A 26,397-nucleotide genomic window follows, 5' to 3' on the forward strand; every position below is an offset into this window, starting at 1 on the left:
TTTCCATATCTGGTCAATTTTGCACCTTCGAAAAATGTTGGATTTCGTATAATAAAGCAAAATAATCAACTTACAATAGTGATGAAACACATGTACACATGATCCGGACAGTACGTCAATGGAGCCTGCACGAAAGCGTATTATAACACACCGACCAATGACTGTCTCCGAATTGGGATATTTTCCAAAAAAATCGCATTTTTCGTAGAAAAAAAGATTGTTTCAAACGCAAATTTAGGAAGTACACAACACTGCATTTATACCACATATCACAAATTTATTCGACCTTGTATGGTTTCTGAGGAGTTGCGTCTCAAAGAAATCGGTCTCTTCCTGTAGTAGTATAGATGGACTCTATCAGTAAATTTGATATTCATCACTCAAATAATACAGTTATTTCTTTTTTTTTTATTTCTACAACATTACAAAATACTCAAATATGTAGATAGCTATTCATGTAAAACAATTACATATATGATTAAAGTAAGGTTTCAGGATTGCAGAGGTTCGAGTTCTGGACGATATGCGTCTGTCTCCTTTTGCTTTCGACAATCCATCACCTGGCATTATCTTCATCTTTTAATAATTTTAAATGTCCCTCTGGAATGTATGGGTTAAACATATTATACTTATGAAATCTATGTAAGATTATGTAAAGAACTAAGTCCAATGTCACTGTTTCTAAGCAGATCCGCGGAACGAGTCGAGGGAGCATTGTACAGCTTTGACAGTTTAAAACACTCTGATCACGTTTTTTTTTTTAAGTAGAATAAAAAAAAACGATTCATGGAAATGTGATGATATCCATTTGAGCAAATCTTGAATAATGCTATCGGAACTTTCACTTTTGATTTGAAATCAAGACTTTTATTTTAAAAGCAAACGTAAATTTTATTTAATGGTGTCGGAATATGTAGCATCTAATATATGTGGGAAAAATTGTGAAAAAAACAAAAAACAAAAAGGCAAAAAAAAAAAAAACAAGTCATTACCTAAAACTTTAAAAATCATTAACTGATCAGTTACTCTATTCGAGTAATTTATTTCTTTGTCGCCAATGTATATAACTTCTCTAGTGATTTCGTTTACCGCGAGCGGATATACATTGATTTTTGATTAGGAAAGGACATTTTTGTTAAAATCTTAATAAGTCAATTAAAACTTTATGTTTGATCGTCCCTTATATATCTTGTATGTGAGATCTCTAAAAGAGACGTTGGCATTTGCTTTACTAACTTTGATAATATTTCATAAGTTTTTACCTTCGACGTCCGCAGATGCTGAAACTCCATTTTTATTACCTATGGATAGATTACATATTTCAGTTGAGGACCAGGATATTACAATATCACTAGATTTTATAAACAAATAATTCGCCAAAACATTCTTAGAAGATCAATACCTTATGTTATAAAGTAACAAAATAATTTATTTATGTTGATTGTTACTTTCTTGTATATAAAATATTTAGAAATTGAAATTGATATTAAATCTAATTTGCTCTTTGTAGAGATTCCTCATATTTGTAAAAAAAAAATAATAATTCCATATACAGAAGAAGATGTTTACAAAATGCTGGAATTTTTAATCGACAACATATTTGTCCAGTGTGGTGGACGCATTTTTCAACAAACGCTCGGCACTCCAATGGGAATAAATTGTGCTCCTCTACTTGCTGACCTATTCCGTTACTCTTACGAGGCTGCCCCTATAGCTAATCTTATCCGAAAGAAAGAATATCGGTTAACTAGATCCTTTAATCTCAGTTTCCGCTATAAAGATGCCGCATTATCTTTAAACAATCGTAATTTCGAGGATTTGATATCTCACACCTACCCCAAAGAACTTGAGCAAAAGGATACTACAGACACTGTGAGGTCAGCCTCAAACTTTACGACAAACGTGATGACTTTTCATTCAGAATTGTCAACTTTTCTTTCATCTGTGGAAACATCCCTTCAGCACCCGCGTATGGAAAGTTCATGTCACAGCTCATACGTTATGCCAGAGCTTGCCGAAACTACACATACTTTTTGTATCGTGCAAGAAATATAACAAATAGGCTTCTGGAACAGGTTTATGTTGTTACAAGATTGAAGTCATCGCTACAGAAGTTTTATGGTCGTCATCATGAACTCGTGGATCGCTATGATGTATCCACTTGCGCCATGAAATCTGCTTTGTTCAACGTGTCATAGTTTTCCTTCCCTCTTTTGTCTACCTTGAACTCGACTTTTTATGAGCAACTCGGCGGATGTTTGTAAAAAAGCAGAGAACGATTATTGGTGTACCTGGTCCATGATCCCAGTTTTTAGTGGAGTCCGAGTTGCTCGTTTGCTTTTGTCACTTTATATGTATAATTTTATTTACTTTATGTTCCTTATTGTGTATGTCTGTTTTCCATGGTTGTCCCTGTCTTTTAATTATCGCTGTAACCTTGGTTCCCTTGATTACTTCTTCAGTTGTTGCGTGTAATCTTTTTTTTTATTCGGTTCGCTACATTGTGTCGTCTCTGTTTCATGTGTTTACGTTTAGGGCATGCTCGACGTTTTGAAGTAACCCACTACTGACGCTTTTTGTAGATATATTTTACATTTCATCAATCAGTCATTACGTAAATTGTTTCTATATTCTAAACCTATGTTGTACCTACCTGACTGATTCACATGAGGGACCACTACTTGCTGATTCCTAGGAGGGGTTACTGGCTGATATCCAGGAGGAGCTACTTGCTGATTTCTAGGAGAGACTACTGACTGATTGTTTTCTGGAATAATAACTGGTAGCTTTATCATGCTAAAAAAACTAAGATGTTCAATTAAATGCAGATTGTATAGCGCGTTAATAACATAATTGTTCATATTCAATAGGAATTATGAAGTCGAAAAAAATACTTACACATCAAACCTATGACGGACAAGTTTTCATGAAGAAATTGAAACATCGACAACAGTTAGTTTTCTTAACTTGTTTCTGTTTATTTCATATAGATATAACAGCGATATTTGCTTTATAATAAGGAAAGGTTTAAGAGACTACATTTTCTAGCGACTTATTTTTATCTCTTTTTTACCTGTGATGTTTGGGAATGTTAAAGTCCATTTCAACTCGAACTCGTACCGCTGTGACATCTATGGCAACACCGGGCCATACCTCGTCGTAGGATTAATCTAAGGCTGTAACTTATTACACGATATATGGTAGTAAGGGACAGTTCATCTAGGTGTTATTATGTAGGAAAGAGGATCAAATTAATAAATCTAATAATGATCTTTGTATACGTTTACATATCTTCCCTGTATCAATTGATCCGAAGGCAGTGTCACATCCTGAGACGTTTGTATGATATCGATTTGTTGTGACAGGCATCATTAATTTGATTCCCTATCCTACATAATAACATCTAAATTAATCCTACAAAAAGGAATAACCCGGCCAACGAAAGCTATATTTTTATATAGCCTAGCTGGCCGAGTGGTCTAGGGCGCTGGACTTCGTGCAAGCGGTGTTGCCATAGATGTCACAGCGGTACGAGTTCGAGTCCCGCGGAGGGAACGACCACAAATTTGCATCGCAAATTTGACAGTTTTGACATCCTTGGGAATTGTTCAGACCTTTCTATACGTTTACATATCTTCCCTGTATCAATTTTTGATCCGATGGAGCAGTTTAACAAACAGAGTCGTCACATTCTGAGATGTTTGTATAATATTGATTTGTTGTGAAATGCATCATTAATTAGATCCTCTATCCTACATAATAACATCTAAAGGAACTGTCCCGTATTACCATACATCGTGTACTAAGTTACAGCCCTAGATTAATCCTACAAAGAGGAATGACCCGGCCAACGAAAGCTATATTTTTATATAGCCTAGCTGCCCGAATGGTCTAGAGCGCTGGACTTTGTGCAGGCGGTGTTGCCATAGATGCCACAGCGGCACGAGTTCGAGTCCCGCGGAATGAATGACCAACAATTTGCATCGCAAATTTGACAGTTTTGACATCCTTTGGAATTTTTTAGACCCTTATATAAGTTAATGTTATCTTCCCTGTATCAATTTGGTCCGATGAAGCAGTGTAGCAAATTGAGTCGTCACATTATGAGACGTTCGTATAATATTGATTTGTTGTGACATGCATCATTAATATGATCTTCTATCCTACATACTAACACCTAGATGAACTGTCCCGTACTACCATACATCGTGTACGAGTTCGAGTCCCGCGGAGGGAACGACCTTAAATTTGCTTCGCAACATTTGACAGTTCTAACATCGCTGGGAATTTTTCAGACCCTAGATATATATATATATATATATATATATATATATATACACAACGTCTCAGAATGTGACGACTCTATTCACTACACTGCTCCATCGGATCAAATTGATACAGGGAAGATAACGTAAACTTATAGAAGGGTCTGAAAAATTCCCAACGATGTAAGAACTGTCAAATTTGCGCAGCAAATTTTTGTCGTTCCCTCCGCGGGACTCGAACTCGTACCGCTGTGACATCAATGGCAACATCGCCTGCACTAAGTCCAGCGCCCTAGACCACTCGGCCAGCTAGGCTATAAAATATAACTATCGCTGGCCAGGTGATTCCTCCTCGTAGGATTAATCTAGGGCTGTAACTTAGTACACGATGTATGGTCGTACGGGACAGTTCATCTAGGTGTTATCATGTAGGATAGAGGATCAAATTAATGATGCATGTCACAACAAATCAATATTATACAACGTCGCAGAATGTGACGACTTTATTCACTACACTGCTTCATCGGATCAAATTGATACAGGGAAGATATATAAACGTATAGAAAGGTCTCAGAAATTCCCAACGATATTAGAACTCTCAAATTTGCGATGCAAATTATTTGTATAAATAACAATATATCCACATAAAATACTTCATGACATTTCATGCCATTTTTAACTCACTTAACGAAGTGAATATCTATATACATTTTGCATAAAAGCAATTCTTAAACGTTTTCTCTGACATATACTAGTGCAAAATTTGAACTTCCAGTTTGGTCTTTAAAATATCGATAACTTTTTTAATTCAATGAATAGACATTTTTACCAAAAAAGATTAAAAAAAAATACACTTTTATTTTGTAATGGCTCTAATTGAACAAACAGCGGTCTATGACTATCTATAAATAAAATTTCATTATTTCTTATCTATGATGATCGACCAATCACCCGAATACCCACCCCCTCCAAAACAAAAGCACACTAAACCACAAAATATTGCTTTTGTGATCATAGCTTATGTTAACTAACCTGTAAGATCCGGTATTGTCTGACATGCAACTAAAAGTAAAATTTCATTCATTAATAATAAACTAATGCGTAAAGCAATGTTTTTTTTCAAGGGTTATCCGACGTTTAATGCACACATGTACAAAGTTTGCCTATGCACATTGTGCAGACAGATTTTATTAGACCAATACTTATTTATATTCCACAATTTATTTGTTTAATATATAAGTAGGTGTCAAACATTTTAACACGTCTTTGTCTCTTTTATTGTTATACTCGAATTGTGTTGCAATCTCTTGTACAGAACATAAATCACTGAAATTTAACACCAAGTTACAATATAAGAATAAGCTGTGTATATCATCTTGTTTTTTTTTAAACTTAAATAAGGCGGCTAGTAAAGAAGATTTCTCCAGTATAAACAAACGTGATGTTTGTGCACATTCAGATGATAAGATATATTTTTGAGATAACTTACACATACTTACCTCTTATCCTTCGTTCTACTAAATCATAGACAAATCGTGCTGCATGTTTTTCAACAACAAACCCCAGCACAATGAAGACAAATTTAACTGAATAACAAACAATTCTTTGGTAAAAACATTCTTACAATGAATCAAATATAACCAATCTTAAAATCATAAGGCCTACACACTTACAAAAAATTACTCTTATGATGATAAATAACAAAATATAAGATCAATTCGTCCACAAAAGAGGAAATAGATATTTCCGTTGTTATCCGCCCACACATTTTTGGCAAGAAAGAATTAAATATGCATTTATCCTTTATGATAATCGCAATTATCCATTTCAAATCGATCAAATTGACTTTTCGTGTTATCATATGTAAAATGTAATGTTTTCACTTGAGGCATGCAATTAACTACTGTAAATTCAGCCATACTAGAGATGTGTTACCTACGCAATTCATTTTCTATAATATCCTAATTAGAAGTGCATTTTAAATACATAAAAAAATCAAAGGTAGTTTAAAATTAACTTAAAACAAAGTTGTTTTAATATGCTAGTATATAAATAAATAGACGTACACTTGCAGTCTGTAGTTACCGCACCAATACCATAAACGATTACAACAAAAATTCCGAACAGAATGATGAATATAATGATGTTAACGAATACCATGCAGCTTGTTCTATCTAAACGAAAATCAAATCAATCAGAACGCATTGGATTTGAGTGATTTAAAAATGGTAGCATGTTAGAATATACAGCTTTACCAGACCGAACAGGAAATAAAAGAGAAATAAAGCTGTTTTAAATGATTTTGTATTTAAAAGGAGAATGATAAAAGGGTATTATCAGCCAAAATAACTTGGCTATCACAATGCAAACACTAACACTTTCAGAACACACAGTTGACATCATACTTTGTATTTCTTGAAAAATAGTGTATGAATAGTGAAGAGAAATTAACATCCAATTGAATGAAAATAGAAACAGCTTCCAGGATGTATAAATCTAAGTCTTTTTGAAAATGTCTGATTGTTGACCGTTTTAATTGCTAAATATTATCCTGAATATATTGATAAAATTTAATTGATTACAAGATGTTTTCTTTTTCTAGAATAGAAAATAAGCTTTGATCAACATATGTCAGTCACACGTGTTAATTTAACTATTCGTAAAATAAGTATAATTTATTACTTCTAAACATATGAAAATTCTTTTTCTCATATTGCAGCCTACTTTTTTGCAATTGAATCATAACTTCTTATTTGATAAGGAATACATGTTGCATGTGAAAGGTGTATAATACAGTAGTTCAAAACATGTAAGTATCTAACCATTTATGGTGTCATCGCGGTTGCGGTCTTCTGCCTGAGTATCGTTTCCTAAAACGATTTGAAAGCCTTGACAATCATTCAAATAATGAATTACTTTTAATATGACGTATGCGACATACTATATATTGTTCAATACAATTGATAATGCTTAAACGCATATTTACATTCTAAAGAAATTTTAACACATCATTCATAGTGTATGGCTTAAAGGGTTTACACAAAATGTGTATACAGTTAAGTATGAAATAAATCAAGTAAACAAATGTCATGGAAACAGATAACATTTTTGACATTTAGTTGCTGGTAGAAGAAATTACCTGTCCAACGTTTAAAAGTTTCATACATATGGTGTAAAATAAAAACTATTATTCTTATGACAGCAACACCTATGAATGTATATCCTAGAAATTCGTCTATGCAATTGCCTAAAAGAAAAAAAAAAAAAACACTGTGTGATAAGTTGAACACTACCAAGCAGGTGGGATAAGTTGATTTTAGTTGATACAAATCGGATGATTGAATCACTTCTCAGAAGAAAAATAAATAGGAAAAATTAAAATATGCACACAGAATCATCTAAACACCTTAGACAACTACTCTAATTTATTTACTCTAATGTATAAGACAAATACAGATTAGAATTAAGAAGCACCATATTTACTTACCCTCTTCGTCCTTCCTAGATATAACATTGATTGTACCTGAAATATACTAACGTACATAAACATTGTTGTATACATGCAGAATTTAAAATAGCAAAGGCAGACAAACTAATGAGATGATATTCAATTTGTTTGTATTTAATTGACTCAATTATTTACAGTTGCTTTTATTTTGATATATTAACATCTGTTTTCAATATAACTAAGTCATTTCATTTCCAAGCTCTAATTGATCGGAGTAAATTTCTTAAAGTTTATTTTGATCTGTTGTTTCAGTTATTCAAGATTTGAAAACAAATATATTATATGCATACCCTCTTTTAAAATTGTCACGTTGATGATAGCTTTATCTATTCTTGTCCCATGAAGACTTTTGTCCTTTGATTGTTAAAACAGTAATGTTTGATTTTGTATTCTGATGAATTATAATGTTCTCCTTTTCATAATTAATACATTTTGAGGAAGGGTGTGGTGGTATGCAATACGCTCGCTCCGTTCCATTTTGGTCGTAAAATTCTATTTTCCATTTAAGGATATTAACTTTGCATTTCAGTGTTATTGAATCTGGAGTAGCCGACCAAGTTAAACATATGTCGATGTTGCATGCAAGGGAATCTTGAATATACAAAATAATGCATTTTGTAATACAAATATATGTCTAAGTATTGTTCTAGCTAAATATGTTCAGAACAGTTAATAATAAAAAAATAATAATAATAAAATAATAAAAATAAAAATAATAACAAAAATAATAAAATAATAATAATAAAAAATGTAAACAAAGTAACAGGTAGGAGAAACTCAATCATTTAGAAATTAGAACAAAATAACTTTGTGTTATATGTTAGACATTGATAAGATACGTTTTGCAACTCATTTAGCTTGTACCTACACTTTAGCACACAGAATGACAAGATCATGCCTATGATTGAACGAGGTGGATTAAAATATCTGGTTTTCAAATGAAGGAATATACCGTAAATAAATGTTTACGAATACAGAAAATTGTAAAGGCGTGTTATTTAATCAAAACTTTACCTGCAGAAAGTGTGAGTAGAATAATAAAAAATTCCAATTTCATGATAGTTTTCTGAAAGAAGAAAAGTACTTATAATAATAATTGAAATAAAATATTCATAATATGAGTTAATTACAACTTACAATCTAGCATCACGGCGAGGTAGAAAAGTAAACGATTTTTTCTATTTCAAAAAAAAAAAAAAAAAAAAAAAATCCCACTGCAAGTTTCAGTTACTATAAATTTATTCTTCTTTATTTCTCCTTTGTCTATGCACTGCATAATTTTCATTTCAATTAAAAGGCTATTTTCACTTCGAATATTGAGTGCCCTGACCAAGTGATAAATTAGGAGGGATATCAATAGAACCGGGAGTCGAACAGTTAAAGCAATGTATGATAATGTATGATAAGACAACAACTATACGAAGAAAATACAAAGAGTAATCAGGGGAACCAAGATGCTACCAGAAATAAAAATAATGTTATTCAGGGACAAAGATCAGACATGGAAAACAGACAAACACAACAAAAAAAAACATAAACTAGCTAAAATAATACATACAAAGTAACAAAAGTGAATGAGCAACTCGGACTCCACTAAAAACTGGGAGTATGGACCAGGTGCACTGTAAGGTAAGCGTTCTCTTCTTTTCTAGGAACACCCGCCGAGTTGCTCATAAACAGTTAACTCCGGGAAAGATTAAAGAGGAAAGGAAAACTATGACAAGTTGAACAAATCAGTTTTTCTTTACATAGTTCGTTACACAGTATCGATCTACTAGTTTACGATGATGACAATAAAACTTTTTATAGTCATGACTTCAGTCTTGTAGCACCTTAACCCTGTTCCAGAAGCCTAACTCTAAGAAGTCTAGCAAAATACAAAAAGTCTGTGTAGTTACGGCAAGCTCCGGCATAACGTATGAGCTGTGATATGATAATTCCATACGCAGGTGCTGAAGGGGTGTTGCCACAGATGAAAGGAAAAATGACAATTCTAAATGAAAAGTCATCACGTTTGTCGTAAAGTTTGGTCAACAGTTTTCCTTTACCATCGATCTCTAAATGTAAATCAAGTTATGAGGCTGAATTCACAGTGTATGAAATATTGTTTATCTCAAATTCTTTGGAGTGATGCGATAAATCAAATTCCAGAAACTAGGATTGTTTAACGATTATATAGCGGAAAGTGAGATTTAAGTGTGTAGGTTGACGATGTACTTTCTTTGGATCAGATCAGCTATAAAGTCAACCTCAAAAAAGTGAAAAAAAATAGGTTAGCAAGTAGAGGAGCACAATTTTTTCCATTAAAATCCTTGGGCAAATAGTGATTATTTTAATATACATATAATTTGCTTGTAAATATTTAAGACAAAGTTGTTATTAAAACTCAACGTCCTCTTTCACTGGAATAATTGACAATTTTTTTTATCAAATATGTCTATGATCGTATCTTTCTTGACACGTCCCTTGGTATCAATTGTTACTGTGGTCATGCAATACGCCTTTTAAGTCTCACACTTCGACGCAAAAAAAAGGTTTCCTTTGTTTAAGTCTTATTTAGAAGATGTTTGTAATTACGTACAGAAACTTCAAGGTCGAACCTTTTATCATCAGCTTTAGAACGAGATATCCAGGGAGCTCAAGACCGGAAAATGCATAAATATGTTGCAAACACTCTTTTCAAATGTGATTGTTAATCACATCGTTATGGTGTATCCATTTGCACCATGAAAACTGATTTATTCAAAGGGTCATAGTTTTTCTCATCTCGTTTGTCTACACCGGACTTGACTTTTTATGAGCAACTCGGCGGGTGTTTCTAGAAAAGCAGAGGACGCTTACTCTACCGATGCACCTGGTCCATGTTCCCAGTTTTTAGTGGAGTCCAAGTTGCTCATTTGCTTTTGTTACTTTGTATGTATGATTTTAGTTACTTTATGTTCTTTGTTGTCTGTTTTCTATGTCTGGTCTTTGTCCCTGGATTGCATTCTTTTGATTACCGCTATGCTATAACCTTAGTTCCCTTGATTATTCTTTCACACAATAACAAATTATGGCCTTCACCTGACCGACTTTTAAACATTCAATGATATCTATTTTGATACCAGGAAAGAAATCGTCGATTTATTGTTACTTACTTTATCATTTTGTTGTAAAAGACCAATTATTTATTCATATTAGATATTATGTCATCTAACACGAAAAGTGATATGATTTAAAATGATAACGAATGGTATGAATTAAAAACTGTCATATTAATAATTTTAGTGGGGGGGGGGATAAAAAATCAAGTTCACGTTTTTATTATAAAGAACATCCGTAGAGGTTTAGGCAACGGCACAGGGATATTTTAACAAATATATATGTACGATGACATATCAAAATGTTTTAGAATAACTCAATTATGGTTTGCATCTAAGAACTCTCTCTAATTATATATATTTACGCTACAAGTTCGAGTCCCGCGGAGGGATCGACCGAAAATTTGCATCGCAAATATGACAGTTCTAACATCGTCTGAAAACTTCCCAACGATGTTAGAACTGTCATATTTGCGATGCAAGTTTTTGGTCGATCCCTCCTCGGGACCCGAAGTCGTAGCACTGTGACATCTATGGCAACACCGCCTGCACAAAGTCCAGCGGCCAACGTTGCGAAACAAACATCGTTGGGAATTATAAACGACCCCGTAACCCTATTACATATTTATACATATATAAACCAAAAATCCATCATAAAGAAACCGTTTAATTATTATATACAAACAGGTCATATTACAGTCAAATATGGAACTGATATCTCATTTCAGTCAATGGCAAATAAAACTGTATTTAATCCAATCTTAAATCAAATTGGAAATAAAAAGACAGTTGCATTATATTGTGATCATGTCTAGAATGTTTCTTTGATAAACCTTTAGTCGGACACTGAGGCCCTTCAGAACAACTGTTGGTATCCTCATTATACATTTAATCAAATTAAGCAAACAATAACAATCAAATCAACAAAAATAGTTATGCTTTGTATTTACCATTAAATATATTAATTTCAATGTATACCAATAATTAAATATGACAATATAACTGTACCTTATGGAATCAGAAAATGTGAACCTAAATATAAACAAGTAGGAGAATACACAAATCATTACATATACATTACATTTATGCTTGATTGATTTCTAAAGGAAGACTTCATTTGGGTTCGGGACAGTCGAAGATTTAGAAGAAATGAATGAATACAGTATGTAAAATAAAACGGAATGGTAAGTTTCTTCATATTTTTACCCCTGTTCAAGATGAATATTTCAGAACAGTCCATTTTTGTTGAAAGAATGTTATACTTTAAAAAGATACACGACATTACCTTAACGTTTTTGAAAAACTAAATATACAATGACCGGTGAATTCACAACATACAGGTGTTATTGTTAAACATACTTAAGGAAGTTATTCCTAATCCGTGCACATTGGGACTCCCAAAACACACAAAACATGTGCAAGTCTAATTAAGGGAACCAGGTGCACCGGTAGGGCGAGCATCTCTGCTTTTCTAAAAACATCCGTCGAGCTGCCCATAAAAGTCAAGTCCAGAGTAAAAGACAGAGAAAAGAAATTGAACATACTTGTTTTGGTTCACGTGGAGAAGATGAGTACACATAATGATCCACGAGTTCATGGTGACAACTATAAAATTCTGTTGTGATGACTTCAGTCTTGTAGCAACATAACCCTGTTCCAGAAGCCAAATTGATTGAAGAATATTGAAAAAAAATCCTCTCTGCTAAAAGCATATATTTTATCTAAAATGTAACTTTCGCTGGCCGGGTCATTTCTCCTCGTAGGATTATTCTATATATATATAGCTGGCCGAGTGGCCTAGGGCGCTGGACTTAGTGCAGGCGGTGTTGCTATAGATGTCACAGCGGTACGAGTTCGAGTCCCGCGGAGGGAACGACAAAAATGTGCTTCGCAAATTTCACAGTTCTAACATCGTTGGGAGTTTTTCAGACCCTTCTATAAGTTTACGTTATCTTCCCTGTATCAATTTGATCCGATGGAGCAGTGTAGTGAATAGAGTCGTCACATTCTGAGACGTTGTATAATATTGATTTGTTGTGACTTGCATCATTAATTTGATCCTCTATCCTACATAATATCACCTAGATGAACTGTCCCGTACTACCATACATCGTGTACTAAGTTACAGCCCTAGATTAATCCTACGAGGAGGAATCACCCAGCCAGCGAAAGCTATATTTTTATATAGCCTAGCTAGCCGAGTGGTCTAGGGCGCTGGACTTCGTGCAGGGTGTTGCCATTGATGTCACAGCAGTACGAGTTCGAGTCCCGCGGAGGGAACGACAAAAATTTGCTTCGCAAATTTGACAATTCTAACATCGTTGGGAATTTTTCAGACCATCCTATAGGTTTACGTTATCTTCCCTGTATCAATTTGATCCGATGGAGCAGTGTAGTGAATAGAGTCGTCACATTCTGAGACGTTATATATATATATATATATATATGTTTGTGTGTTTGTGTTATTAATATACCGGGATGAATGTATTTCGAAAATTATTCTTCACTATTTATATTGGAAGTCATGTAAGAACTTCCAATTCTTGTTGTTACATAACAAATGATTTATTTTTAAATTTAAACTTAACTTTAGAATGGGGATCTTGTTTGTTCAAGGTTCTTACGTATAATTTGAAAAAAGACATTCATCCTATACCAATCATAACAATTATACAAAAACGTATTCAATCATGTTTTAAATAATTTCCATACTTAAAGAATTTGTATTGAGCAACAGTCCAGATTCCTATCGTACGGAAGGGTAATGGGCTCATACTAAAAAGGAAATATTTTCTGCCACGGTGAGTTACTCTTTATCTCGATATGGGAATTTACCTGTTTTGTGACGGCGTGTTAGTAGTTTACCCTATAAAGATACTATGTTAACTATGAAGGCCCATATCTAATGCTTACTTTATCAATGTACGTTGTGGAAAGTTATAAGCTACACAAAATTCTTCCGGAAATATTTGCTCGTAAAACTAGTTGTTTTATTTATTCATATTTATTTTAGTAGTGTTTGGTTTTATCATCAAAAAGATATATATCATAGTCCCCGTAACATTCTTAAATAGCTTGATCAACGTTTTGTACATTTCGTGGCGTAAGTTTTTTTGCATCAATTGTGTCGCTCGTTTAGCATTTCATGTGTTACCAAAGCTACAAAGACATGGCACTAGCAACATCTTAATGTTTTTATTTCTTTTATCTATTAAAAACTATAATAGTCAAGTTCAAGATTAACAGCTTGATTTTGTTATACAAAGAACAATCCTGGTACATTAGAACTTTCCATCATTAGCTTATCTTCCCTGTATCAATTTGATCCGATGGAGCAGTGTAGAGAATAGAGTCGTCACATTCTGAGACGTTATATATATATATATATATATATATATATATATATATATATATATATATATATTTATATATATAATATATATATATATAAGTCTAAAGGAATCTGCCAACCAGCAAACTTAATGGGTGTCGGATCGTCCAGTCATGACGATGCAGCACAAACAAAAATAATTATATTAGTCTAAAGGATTGTACAACGATACCGATAAAGATGTTAACACACTATAATAAAGTATATAATGGGCAACATTTTCAGTCAACAAATGACCTTCTTCAGTGCCTTAAATAAACTGAGTGTGTATGAAAGTAAATGGTCTGTGAACACAATTCACTACATGATCAGGTGAATACATGTGACGTATCAAATTTTTTACCGACAGTAACAAAGGTCTTGAAAATTGTGCTATAGACACACGTTGTGTGTTGATCTTCAATACTGAACTATAAAAATAAAAATATTTACAAACAATGTTATAAGAAACTATACAAAATAGGAAGAACTTAACGTTTTTTGTTAATTCCGTGTTGGTGTAAAATATATATATATATATATCACTTGGATTGTTTAACGATAATACTTCGTAATCTATTTAGCGGAAACTGAGATCAAAGGATCTTGCTAAACGATGTTTCTTCTTTTTTATTAGATCAGCTATTAAATCAGCCTCCTCATAAGAGAAACCACAATATACCACATGCTCGGCATTATTCAATCTTAACCTTTATGGACTTAAAGATTATAGGTTATTTGCGTTAACAAATTAATAACTAGCAATGGCAAGAAAATGACGATTGTAACTTAAAGGAAATTTTTTAATCATTCTTAAACAAGAGTCGAATGTAACATTAGCGCATATTTTTTTGGAGACAGTGGTTATTATGGATAATTTCATCAATATTTCTATGATTAAGGAATATTGTATGGCGGAGTGGGGAAATTCGTTTTTAAAATATTTATTGATGAAGAAATCTAAAATATAAAATTCAATGTGATAATGTAAATAGATGGTTAAGAAAAATGCAGTGGGGATTCTATGGGAAGGGGGTAATTTTTTAAGGGAAAGTCTGATTTCTCACGGGAGAATTAGGATGGAACAGTAGGATATTAGTGTAGATTATGGTGTAAATAGGAAGTTTTATGTATGTTAATCTGTATCTTTTCTTTACATATGTTAATCTGCCAAACATGACTTATTGTGTAATTTTTCTTGACATTTGAGACATAGTCTTCTTAAATAGAAATTAATAGCATAAGTTTGAACACTCAAAAGCGTCCTTGAAAATTTCAAACCGAAATTGTCCTTGGCATGAAATTAAACTTCAATGAATCGCTTGAAAAGAAGGATTTATGGGCAAACTTTAAGGCTACCAAGTCACCTCTTCCAGCTTATTTCCCAAAGCAATAATGATATATATAATACATGTGTTTTTTTTTAGAATCATGTTAAAATGAGTTGTTGAATATTACCTATTACAGCAACATCTATTTGCGACATATTTCTTTATATTTGCTTACATTCATGTGTTAATATCTTTTGTTTTGTAAATTCATCTGTTGTTTGAAGTCATCAATACAGAAGTTTCAATGTCTTCATCATGACTAGTGGATCTTTACGATGTATTCACCTACACCATAAAAACTGATTTGTTCAACGCGTCATAGTTTTTCTCTTCTCTTTCGTCTACCTGGACATGACTTTCCATGATCAACTCGGCGGGAGTTTCTAGAAATGCAAAAGATGCTTACCCTTATTGTGCACCTTGAGCATGCATGCTTCCAGTTTTCAGTATGTATTTTTTTTAGTTATTTTGTGTTCTTTGTCGTGTTTGTCTGTTTTCCATATCTTGTCTTTGTCCCTGGAGTACATGCTTTTGATTTCCGCTAGAATCTTGGTTCCCTTGATTAATCTTTGAAAATGTTGCTTAGTAATTGTTTCAGTTTTGGCTTTGGCGTCAGCTTATGGTGACATATTGTATTAGCAAAATATGCTGACTTAAATGATAGACTTAATATCGAGCCTTGGGCAAAGATTGACAACATATTTCTGAAAATAACTGGATAATAGAAGTGTTCGTTAAATATTGTTAATATACATGTGCGTCTTCAACAAATGCCTCTTAGGTTTATCACTATAAGTGTCTCCACTACAACAATGTATTGTAATCCTGATATTTGTTTTATCTAACTACATTAGACAAGATACGATCCATACATTTTGCATCTATCAATATGTGAATCTCTAATACTCATCGAAACTTCAAATCACCACCCATTAAAAATTAAGTAGACGTAATGTTGTGACCATTAAAAAATCCAAAATTCTATTTTCCTCAACAAATAGAAATGCACCACATAATAAAGGTAACAACAAAGTTACCGAACACCAATTCGTTTCATAATCAAGTCAAGTCAAAAGAAATCTTGCATAATAGATATTACACCACCGGAGCAGCTGGTACCGCAATGGTGCTGACTTGATACAGGCATTTCAAACAAAATGGTGTGTTAAATAAGGAATTTAAATTGAAAAGAAAATATTGTTTATTTATTCTCAACGTACTGTATTTCTTTTACTTTGTGCATTTGCTTGTTAAATTATGTAATTGATGATGTATTTATTTCAATTTTCTTTGTTCAGTTTCTATTCCCCTTCTGTTCTGCTGTGATACCATTATATACTTAAACTTCGGTGTATTACGGTCAAATTATATTAAATGTCTTGTGTTAGAGTTCGTTACACTTATTTTATCTATCCTATTGTTTCAGAATCGGATGAGCTCATCAACTTTGTTCTGTGTTCTCTGTCACCTACTATACCAACATGTTATGTGTACATGTATATCAGGTAAGCATATACATTTTCTTACACTACCAGACACATTAGCTTTGTGTGAACTATGATGTTTAACATGTATCAAAAAGCAATTTTAACAAGTATTTTAACCAACGAATCTGTGAATACACATTCATATGCCAATGCCTCAAAAACTTACATTTCAGAGAAATGCTTTAAGTTTGCTTTCTTGCACGTTTCATATAATTTCAAGAATATTGCTTATTGTGTTTTGGAAAAGTGTCTAAGCTAACCATTTATTACTACTATTCAAAAGCGTCCAATCATTTGGTAGAACGAATACTGATTCTGATGAACAATCACGAGAAGTAACTGGCAGTATTGTTAGATAATTTTTTTATATTAATTGACTATTGTAAAACTGCTTTATTGACCTATTTAACTATGAATTTAAAATGTTGTTATACCTAACTTTCTTCCTAGTTTTTGTTAGTTGCTATCGAGTAAATATAGCATATCATCGGAAACGAATTGAACTCATATCAAAAAGCTTCAATGCGATACTAATAACTGCTAGAACCATTTATATTTACAGTCGTGCATCATTATAATATTAAACTAGTAAACTACATGTATGTTCATATGACATAATTATTTATTTATAACAACTGGGTTTAAATTGTTGACCGCTATCATCATAATTTATAAAACACGTGAAGGCACTTGTATTGTATTGTGTTTCAATCCATGGCAACAAATGCTTCATTCCAATTACTAATTGCTATACAGGTATCTTAATTTCAAAAAAGAAATTTAAAACACGATAAGAAACAGTGATTTATATATCTAGCAGACATATGTCATTTTTGAGAAATTGGACTGAAATCAATGTGTCGCAGCCACACATATGATGCTCATTTTGACAATTTTTTTACATTTTAAACAATAATGTAAACCACTAAGGTTATTGCAAGTCTTCGTTCTCACTGAATTTGTGAAATATCTAATTTTTAAGAATGTGGTCTAAAATATATGTTTTACAGACATCAACATGATACTGATATTGATAATTTTAACATATTTTAATAACTTTTGACTAAAAGGTATAATAAAAGTGTTCACACACATATACTTTGCAAAGATATACAATTTTGAGTGTCGCAACCACCAACCGGTTACTAATATTGCCATTTTAAATATTTTAATTAATAATTGTGGAGCATTATTGAAATTAAAACTTTTCACACCCTTGCTATTTGCAGAAATATGTCATTTTTGAGAAATTGAACTGAAATAAACGACTCACAGCCACACATATAATGCTCATATTGACATTGTTTACATTTTAAACAATAATATCAGTCCATTATTAAAATTAAATTTGTCTGAACCAATACAATTAAAACAAGTTGTTTTGTTGAATTGGGACTGAATATATACACTTGGAAATTAGTGCTTATCAATTAAGAATTCGAAATAAAGTTGAAATAAAGCAATACTATTCATAGATACATTATTGAGAGTCATTTTAAGAATAAAATTCATACATTTATCGATATATTTTAGGAATATTTTGCATGATAATTTTGAATGCAGCTCGGAGTGGCGATGATTTATAATGCAAGTATCTCTCGAACCCGGCGGCGAGATTCTAAAATCGATATTGATAGTACAAAACTTTGTGCATCTTAATATGCGTTTGATAAAGCATTTTCTTTCATTTTTCTTTCAACAGTGTGTAATGCGACGAAATTGATGATAGGGCAATAGAAAATGGGGCTATTAGCAATGGCGAATGGGGCAATTGGGGATGGGCAATGAAGAATGGGGCAACGGGGAGTGAAGTGTGCGGCAATGGGGAATTGGGGAAAATGGGAAGTTTATCCCATACAGGGACTGTAAAATTCGTCACGAAATTGAATTCATTAGTTAAAATAATTCTAATCAATATTTGTTTCCATAAGTCAATTTTTCGTTACCTTTTAGAATTTTTTCTTCATCTCATATTCGCCTTCACCTGGTAAATTGACTAAATAGATCCTTTAGTCTAAGTTTCCGCTATAAAGATGACGTATTATCTTTAAACAATTCTAACTTCGAGGATTTGATACATCGCATCTACCCCAAAGAACTTGAGATAAAGTATATTACAGACACTGTGAAGTCAGCCTCATATCTTGACCTACACTTACAAATCAATGGAAAAGGAAAACTATTGACCAAACTTTACGATAAACGTTCGTTGTTACTTTTCATTCAGAATTGTCAAATTTCCTTTCACCTGTGGCAACACATGCGTATGGTGTGTTTAAATTAAACTCGTACCGCTGTGACATCTATGGCAACACCGCCAGCACAAAGTCCAGCGCCCTAGACCACTCGGCCAGCTATGCTATATAAAAATGTAGCTTTCGCTGGCCGGGTCATTCCTCCTCGTAGGATTAATCTAGGGCTGTAACTTAGTACACGATGCATGGTAGTACGGGACAGTTTATTTAGATGTTATTATGTAGGATAGAGTATCAAATTAATGATGCATGTCACAATAAATCAATATTATACAAACGTCTCAGAATGTGACGACTCTATTCACTACACTGCTCCATCGGATCAAATTGATACAGGGAAGATATGAAAACGTATAGAAAGGTCTAAAAAATTCCCAACGATATTGGAACTGTCAAATTTGCGATGCAAATTTTTGGTCGTTCCCTCCGCGGGACTCGAACTCGTACCGAAGCAAATTTGACAGTTCTAAGATCGTTGGGAATTTTTCAGACCCTTCTATATATATATCTCTATATAAGTCCTACCAAAGTATTTGAGTCAAAATTGTCGGACAACTTCTTGTTATAGTTATTGCCCGCGAAAGGCAAAAAATATTTCCAAGTGAGCGATTCGGGCTCCTGAGAGCTTCTTGTTTCTTTTGATGTCTGATTTTTTATCCATTACGTTAACTTTTTCTTTCATTTTAAAATGTAATTGTGTCAACCTGTGTCTTGTAATTTAAAATTACACCTCCTGAAACGTGTAACGTTCCCAATCCCACGCACACGAAGAACACGAACACGATACACGGAAAATCGTGTTCACTGGAAGTGTCCATCTGTATTATTTGTATATTTCGGAATCAAATTTGCGAAACGAAACAAATAATAAATTACGGTTTAAAGTGTACGTCTGTTCGTCGTATTGTGTTAATTGCTAACATCTCATATGTACTTTTGCATTAATGTGTATTATGCTTTAATAAACATATTCGATATATACAATTTCTAAATGTCCATATGTGTTTTTGATATAAAATCACATTCATGTTCATTAAACATAGTACATTGCGAAACATTTTCATTGGTTTGGGAGTATGAACATATTGAAATTTCATAAAATTAGGGTAAAATATGCTCAATTATGAGATATAAAAGTATATTACCATACCATCAAATTGCTTTGAATATGAAATAAATACTATTTTGATCATTGTTAACATATATTCCTTATTCCAGGAGGATAAAAATACTAATATTCCATAAAGTAAATCATACTCTATTTTTAAATATTTAAGCAATTTTAACTATTTGCGATACAATCTTACTTATCTAAAAATAAATAAATTCATTGTTGATAAGATAATCAGAAAAAAATGTCCATTTTTATTATACATGGCACATTGCGAAAACATTTTCATTAGTCAGGGAGTATACACATATTGAAATTAAAAAAAAAATGATATGATATACTAATACTTTAGATGATAGAGTATTTTTGACTGATATGATACCACCTAATTGCTCTGAATATGAAAAGAAAGTAGCTTTTATGTGAAAAATGTTTAAAAAAAAATTGTAAATCGGTCATTGGAACATATTTTCCTTGTTCCAGGAGAATAAATATTCCTGAATTTCATAAAGTATTGGTATAATATAGTCAATTTTGTAGTATTTTGAAATAATAACTATTTTTATCTAATGCGATACAATCTTTGTGATTATTTGTCTGAAAAAAGTACACAAAGAACAAAGCACGAAGTACGCACACGAAAGGCACACGCACACGACTCTCACGCTGCACGTTACACGATCCCACGATCACGCACACGAAACTCACGATACACCCACACGAAGTACACGAAGCAAGCTGAAATGGGAATGTAACGCGTTTCAGAGTGTGTATATTATTAATAAAAGGTATTATTTCTATCAAAATGCTTTCAGTTGCTTTCACTACCCCACGCTCTTCCATCAATTTATTGTGGTCACAAACCTGAAGTATACAAAGTTATTGGAAAAAACATGAATAAACCAAGTAAATGAAATGTAGATCTGCGTCCGGAAGGCTGGTATTCAGATCTAAGTTTTATCAAATTTACAATAACATTTACATAACAAGAAAGATAATTAAATGTATTTTAACTTGCATTTTTATTGTTTCAGAATCAAAAGAAGTTCTGTTGAATTATACTGGTTCTTTAACTGAGCACTCCGGTGCTATAAGATTTGAATGCAACACCATTGGATTATTTAGTGATTGCAGTGCTGAGTTTCTGGTCAACGGAGTTACCTTTGATCACTTCAAGTCAACAAACAACTCATGCCATGACAAGGATGGACCATGTGATGAAGATGTTTGTCACTGCAATGATACATGTATCTCATTTCAATGGAATTTCATGTATAGCGTGAATAATTTTCCAATTTTAACGCCATTTTCCTGTGTAGGGAGAATTTTGAGATCGAAAAAACATTATAAAGTAGAAAGTTTTCTACGTTTCAATTCAAATGGTAAGAATTGTGTTGAATAAGTGCAAATTAAATTTTAAAGTAAGAAAGTATGAAATATAGATGCAATTGTTTTATATAGCAAATTGGTCGTTTTATCATATTATGGATATACTTAACTATAGTTCTAACATGTAAGTTAAAACAAAAGAAAAGTGTATTTAAGTATTCCTAAAACTGATCATAAATAGACACTTTATGGCAAAAATCAGCTGTTTCTACTGAAATGAATCTAAATCACAAGAATAAGAAAAAACATATCTGGATTTTTTTATTTCCTATTTTTCATGTTTAGCCTGTCTACTCTATTTTTCGATAATATTCTTTAGATTTCTGCTGAATCTTGGTTTCCTTGATTACACTTTAAAGACAAGCTATTATATCCGACACCGTGTTGAACAAAAAAAAAAACGTGTTAAAAACCGTTTTTCATTATTAGTAGTACACAAGAATCTCTAAGTGGTTAAGAGTGGAAATAAAGTAGTCATTAACACTCAAACCCTTTTTCATTGTTGTATTGATAACATAGGCATATTCAAAACCGAATCCGTGTTCACAGAGATAGTTTAAGGGTATTTCTAAATCTTGCTTGAAAAAAAAGATATTTAGATAAATATTTCTTTCATTCTAAAGAGCAGTGCTTTGACATTACAATGGTAATTTGATCCATTTGTTTGTAATGGCATATTCCATTAACTTGTATAATGGTCTTATGATAATTATCAAATGATATACGAGTGTATCACAACTTAGACAGTTAAAGAATCATGGTATTCATTTTACACTGCCTTACGTTTAAGGTGAATCTCATGCAATGTGTGATCTTGATCAACAGCGAAAATACCATATTTTCATTAACCCTTTAATAGGCAGAATTAAGATTTAATCGACATAATCTGTCGAGTGAGTTCTGGATCTCGCAAGTCAGTGACTGCTATTAGTCCCGCCACATGAGATGCACCTGTCCATATATAGGAGGAATCTTAAGACGTTGTTAACCTCATGAAAATTGTTAATTGTTGTATTTAGGCTTTGGTGTTATGCCCATTTAATCGCGCCGGGGTAATCATCGTATCAAAGGCCAGTCTAGAGAATACGTACTGCTATTGAAGACCCAAATGCTATATTTTAACGTTTTGTTTATTATTTAATAGGCGAGGTGCCTTTTTGACTTATTCATATGTTTTTTAATCTTTCATGACTGAAAAATATTTCGTTAGTTGTCTTCCCACAGCCTTATGTGCATCCTTAAAGTTGACCAATGCTTTACTTATAATTGAACAGCTGTCACAAATGTATTTCAAATACACTGAATGCTATAAAGATCTGCAAAAATCTCCTGATGACCGTTCTTTTTGCGACAGAGCATTGTGAATTTACATTGTAACTCCCAAATATTCTGAAAACAAACAATTTGTAAGTCAGATTGCCTATCCAAGGTAAACGATGAGAGAAATGAGACCTTTAGACGTCCACTCAAATAAATTGGATACACACGTGGGAACAAACATAGTAAAAGAAATGTTTTCATTGATTCTTCATTTTCATCATACATTTCAATTTAAGAAAACTGCAGGTGGTGATACATCTAAAGTTTGTACTTGGGCCTTTTTGCTCATTTCTCTTTAGCTCCTGGTTAAATTGTTGGCATAATTGAAAAATATGCTATGAAAATAAAATAGGCTTTCCCATTGAAGTCGTAGTTTCACAATGACGTGTAAAACAATTGTGCATATAATACTTTTCACTAAAATGTTCTGGAAAGTGTACCATTTGGCTCTTTACAATGCTTTTAAAAGACATATACTTAACTGCTAGCATTGCAAATCAAATACAATAAGTGTCCATTTTGCAGCTGATGTTGTTGATGAATGCTTTGTTTATATCCAGATAGTTCAGTTACATATTTGTGCGAGAATATTACATTGATCTCGGCGGGTGCTGCCACAACTCCTACTTTTACAGCAACAACCGATTTAAGTAATTCAACAAATATTTGTAAGTGTAAATGACATAATATAAGTAGAAAACACAAACAAATACCTACCCATATAAAAATATTCAATACTGTTCAAGAGATACGAGCTCAATTTCTTACGGCACTTATCGTATGGCCACCGATATCTAGTACGCAAATCTTGGTTATACGTCTTGGTTTATTAATGTTATTAAAGAATAATCAAGGGAACCAAGGTTATAGCGGTAATCAAAAGAATGTAATCCAGGGACAATGACCAGACATGGAAAACAGACATACACAACAAAGAACATAAAGTAACTAAAATCATATATATAAAGTAACCAAAGCAAATGAGCAACTCGGACTCCATTAAAAACTGGGAGCACGGAGCAGGTGCACCGGTAGGGAAGCGTCCTCTGCTTTTCTAGAAACACCCGCCGAGTTGCTCATGAATAGTCATGTTCGGGGTAGACAAACGAGGAAAAGAAAAATATGACACGTGGAACAAATAAGTTTTCATGGTGCAAATGGATACATCATAACGATCCACGAGTTCACCATAAAACTTCTGTAGTGATGACTTCAATCTTGTAGCAACATAACCCTGTCCCAGAAGCCTATTTGTTAGAGTTCTAGCGGGATACAAAAAAGTATGCAAAGTTTCGGCAAACTCTGGCAAAACGTATGAGTTGTGAAAGGAACACTCCATACCCAGGTGCTATCTATGAAACATTAAACTTATTGCAACCAAATTTATTTAAGTCGCCTTCAGTAAAGTGTTTGTAATAAAAATATGTGGCTGTGTGCAAACAATTATGCAACCAGGAAAATATGCTTTGCATTTCTCAAGAAGTTATGCACTGTGTAGGCTATAATGTTATCATACTATATGTCAAATATAAGGTAGTCTAAACAGTTTTTTTTCACATTTCAATTCACACCGAATGATTGTCTTTTTCAACTCTTTTAATAAATAGAAGCAGAAATTGCTTGAAATAGTAACTGTTTAAATATCGGAAATGCAAAATCAAAGCATCGGTCTCTAGTAAACAAAACGATAGATATTTTATAAGTTTTATTTTTCCCCCTTTTTTTTCCTGCATTATACATACGTGAAAAATAAGTTTAGTGAAATATGTACACCAAATGAAAGATACATAAATATTCACTAATGCATCAGTCCTTCACAACTGCAAGTAGGAAAAGGTCTTGGTAGTGCAGATTCAAGTATGAAGCATATTATGGTTACTTTTAGAGGCTTCGAATTAAATATACTGATGTAGTGATGTATCGTCATTAGAGAGTGTGGAGGCAGTATTGGTCTCCTTGTTCTCGTTGTATCGATTTTCTGCAGCATTCATGATGACCTTAAGTTATAACTCCAATTTATGAAGTATGGTTGACGGTATCTTGAACCTTTAGCATTTTTTATGGAGAGATTCGTTTTCTCTGATGTCTAAATTTCCCATATTGACCGAAAGGACCGTATATGACATGAATAGTTTTGGACGGAATTCAATAAAAACTGACATGAATGTTCTTTATTGAACGTTAGGAATTTTCATAAACATACCATGGCCACTTTAACAAAAGCAGAATGTTACTTATCAATCCAGGTGAGCAAGTGAGGCTCTTACAGCCTTTAATTAGTTTGTGGATGCAATAGGTAAAATATAAGAATTTGAAATAATTGGTACGAGTTTTTCTTTCTACGGCGGTTTTGTTCGTGACAGTCGTATGATAGAGAATGTTAGTCATATCAATGTCTCCTATATGGTCAGTAGAATAAACGTGAAACTAGTTGCACCTTGTTGGTATTGTTGGGGCAGATGGAGGTGCTTATATTCCCATCGGGGCATATCGCAGACTTAGAAAAAAAAAAAGAGTGTGTTCGGTCTGCTTCTACATTTAGGCCTTGGAATATACCCCTTGAAAGCATTAAATGAAATATCAAAAGTAGTTTTATATAAGCTTGTCCTTACTGTTTTTTATTTGCATTTTAAATGTTTTAATATTGTCTTTTTGAAGCTGTGACCATCGGTGTGGTAGCCGCTGTGATCGTAATGTGTATTTTGGTTACTTTGGTTATAATATTCTGGTTTCGGCACAAACAGAAAGCAAGTAAGTTAAATATGTACAAACCATTTTGAGTAGGAGTTTTCAAATTCAAATGCAAAAATGTGTAAAGAATATTTATTTTCTATTAAATGTTGCCGTCTGTTGAAACGGACTTCAAACATTTTCAAAATAGCAATACCAAAATTGATTTGATTCCAATACTTGTACTTGAAAATTAACATATTATATAGTCTTCACTGCATCATATGTTTATGATATAAACCGATCACGATGAGATTAACATATGCTTTAGTTTTCGTGTGATTATCATACTATCAGAACATGGTAATCATATGGTTTTCTACAAACCTATCATAATCATACGATACTATTAGATTATTTAATATTTTTTTAACGAGAGGAATTTTCTCATGCTTATCTCGTCGAGTGGCTTTGCCACGAGACGAGATGATCATGAAAAACTTCCGTGAGTTAAAAAAAATGCAATAATCTGTTAATGGCTGTTTTGCTGAATTGTAAGGTATTAGTTTTCTTGACCTAAATATGTATGTTTTATAAGCGCTGGAAAATTT

At 32.8% G+C, this 26,397-nt stretch overlaps 2 protein-coding genes across 8 annotated transcripts in view; one reads left to right on the plus strand and one right to left on the minus strand.

Annotated features, from left to right (window-relative positions):
• Positions 1–381: 381 nt before the first annotated feature.
• LOC148600047 (uncharacterized) overlaps positions 382–26,397 on the minus strand; it is a 66,319-nt gene continuing 40,303 nt past the window's right edge. The window contains exons 3-12 of the mRNA XM_088558112.1: positions 8,788–8,839; positions 7,753–7,788; positions 7,405–7,512; positions 7,088–7,135; positions 6,332–6,439; positions 5,765–5,851; positions 5,298–5,327; positions 2,654–2,767; positions 1,263–1,301; positions 382–600 (exon numbers count right to left, since the gene is read on the minus strand). Coding sequence (XP_088414238.1) covers positions 557–600; positions 1,263–1,301; positions 2,654–2,767; positions 5,298–5,327; positions 5,765–5,851; positions 6,332–6,439; positions 7,088–7,135; positions 7,405–7,512; positions 7,753–7,788; positions 8,788–8,839 — 666 coding nt within the window. The 3' untranslated portion in view covers positions 382–556. The remainder of the gene's footprint in view (positions 601–1,262; positions 1,302–2,653; positions 2,768–5,297; positions 5,328–5,764; positions 5,852–6,331; positions 6,440–7,087; positions 7,136–7,404; positions 7,513–7,752; positions 7,789–8,787; positions 8,840–26,397) is intronic.
• The window catches only part of LOC148600048 (uncharacterized), a 33,263-nt gene continuing 18,795 nt past the window's right edge, over positions 11,930–26,397 (plus strand). For 5 of the 7 annotated variants that reach the window (XR_015918205.1, XR_015918207.1, XM_088559438.1 and 2 more), the window contains exons 1-5: positions 11,931–12,037; positions 16,981–17,059; positions 21,442–21,789; positions 23,677–23,784; positions 25,775–25,867. Coding sequence is in view for 3 of the 7 variants with exons in the window: in XM_088559438.1 (XP_088415564.1) it covers positions 12,035–12,037; positions 16,981–17,059; positions 21,442–21,789; positions 23,677–23,784; positions 25,775–25,867 (631 nt within the window). In the remaining 4 variants the exon portion in view is untranslated. Of the gene's footprint in view, positions 12,038–13,550; positions 13,655–16,980; positions 17,060–21,441; positions 21,790–23,676; positions 23,785–25,774; positions 25,868–26,397 lie in introns of those variants that run through there. The other 2 variants (XR_015918206.1, XR_015918208.1) reach the window with 2 other exon arrangements.

The sequence above is a fragment of the Perna viridis genome, chromosome 13 (assembly GCF_037379345.1).
Source record: "Perna viridis isolate PV_CMFRI_1.1 ecotype Kerala chromosome 13, ASM3737934v1, whole genome shotgun sequence".
NCBI lineage: Eukaryota > Metazoa > Mollusca > Bivalvia > Mytilida > Mytilidae > Perna > Perna viridis.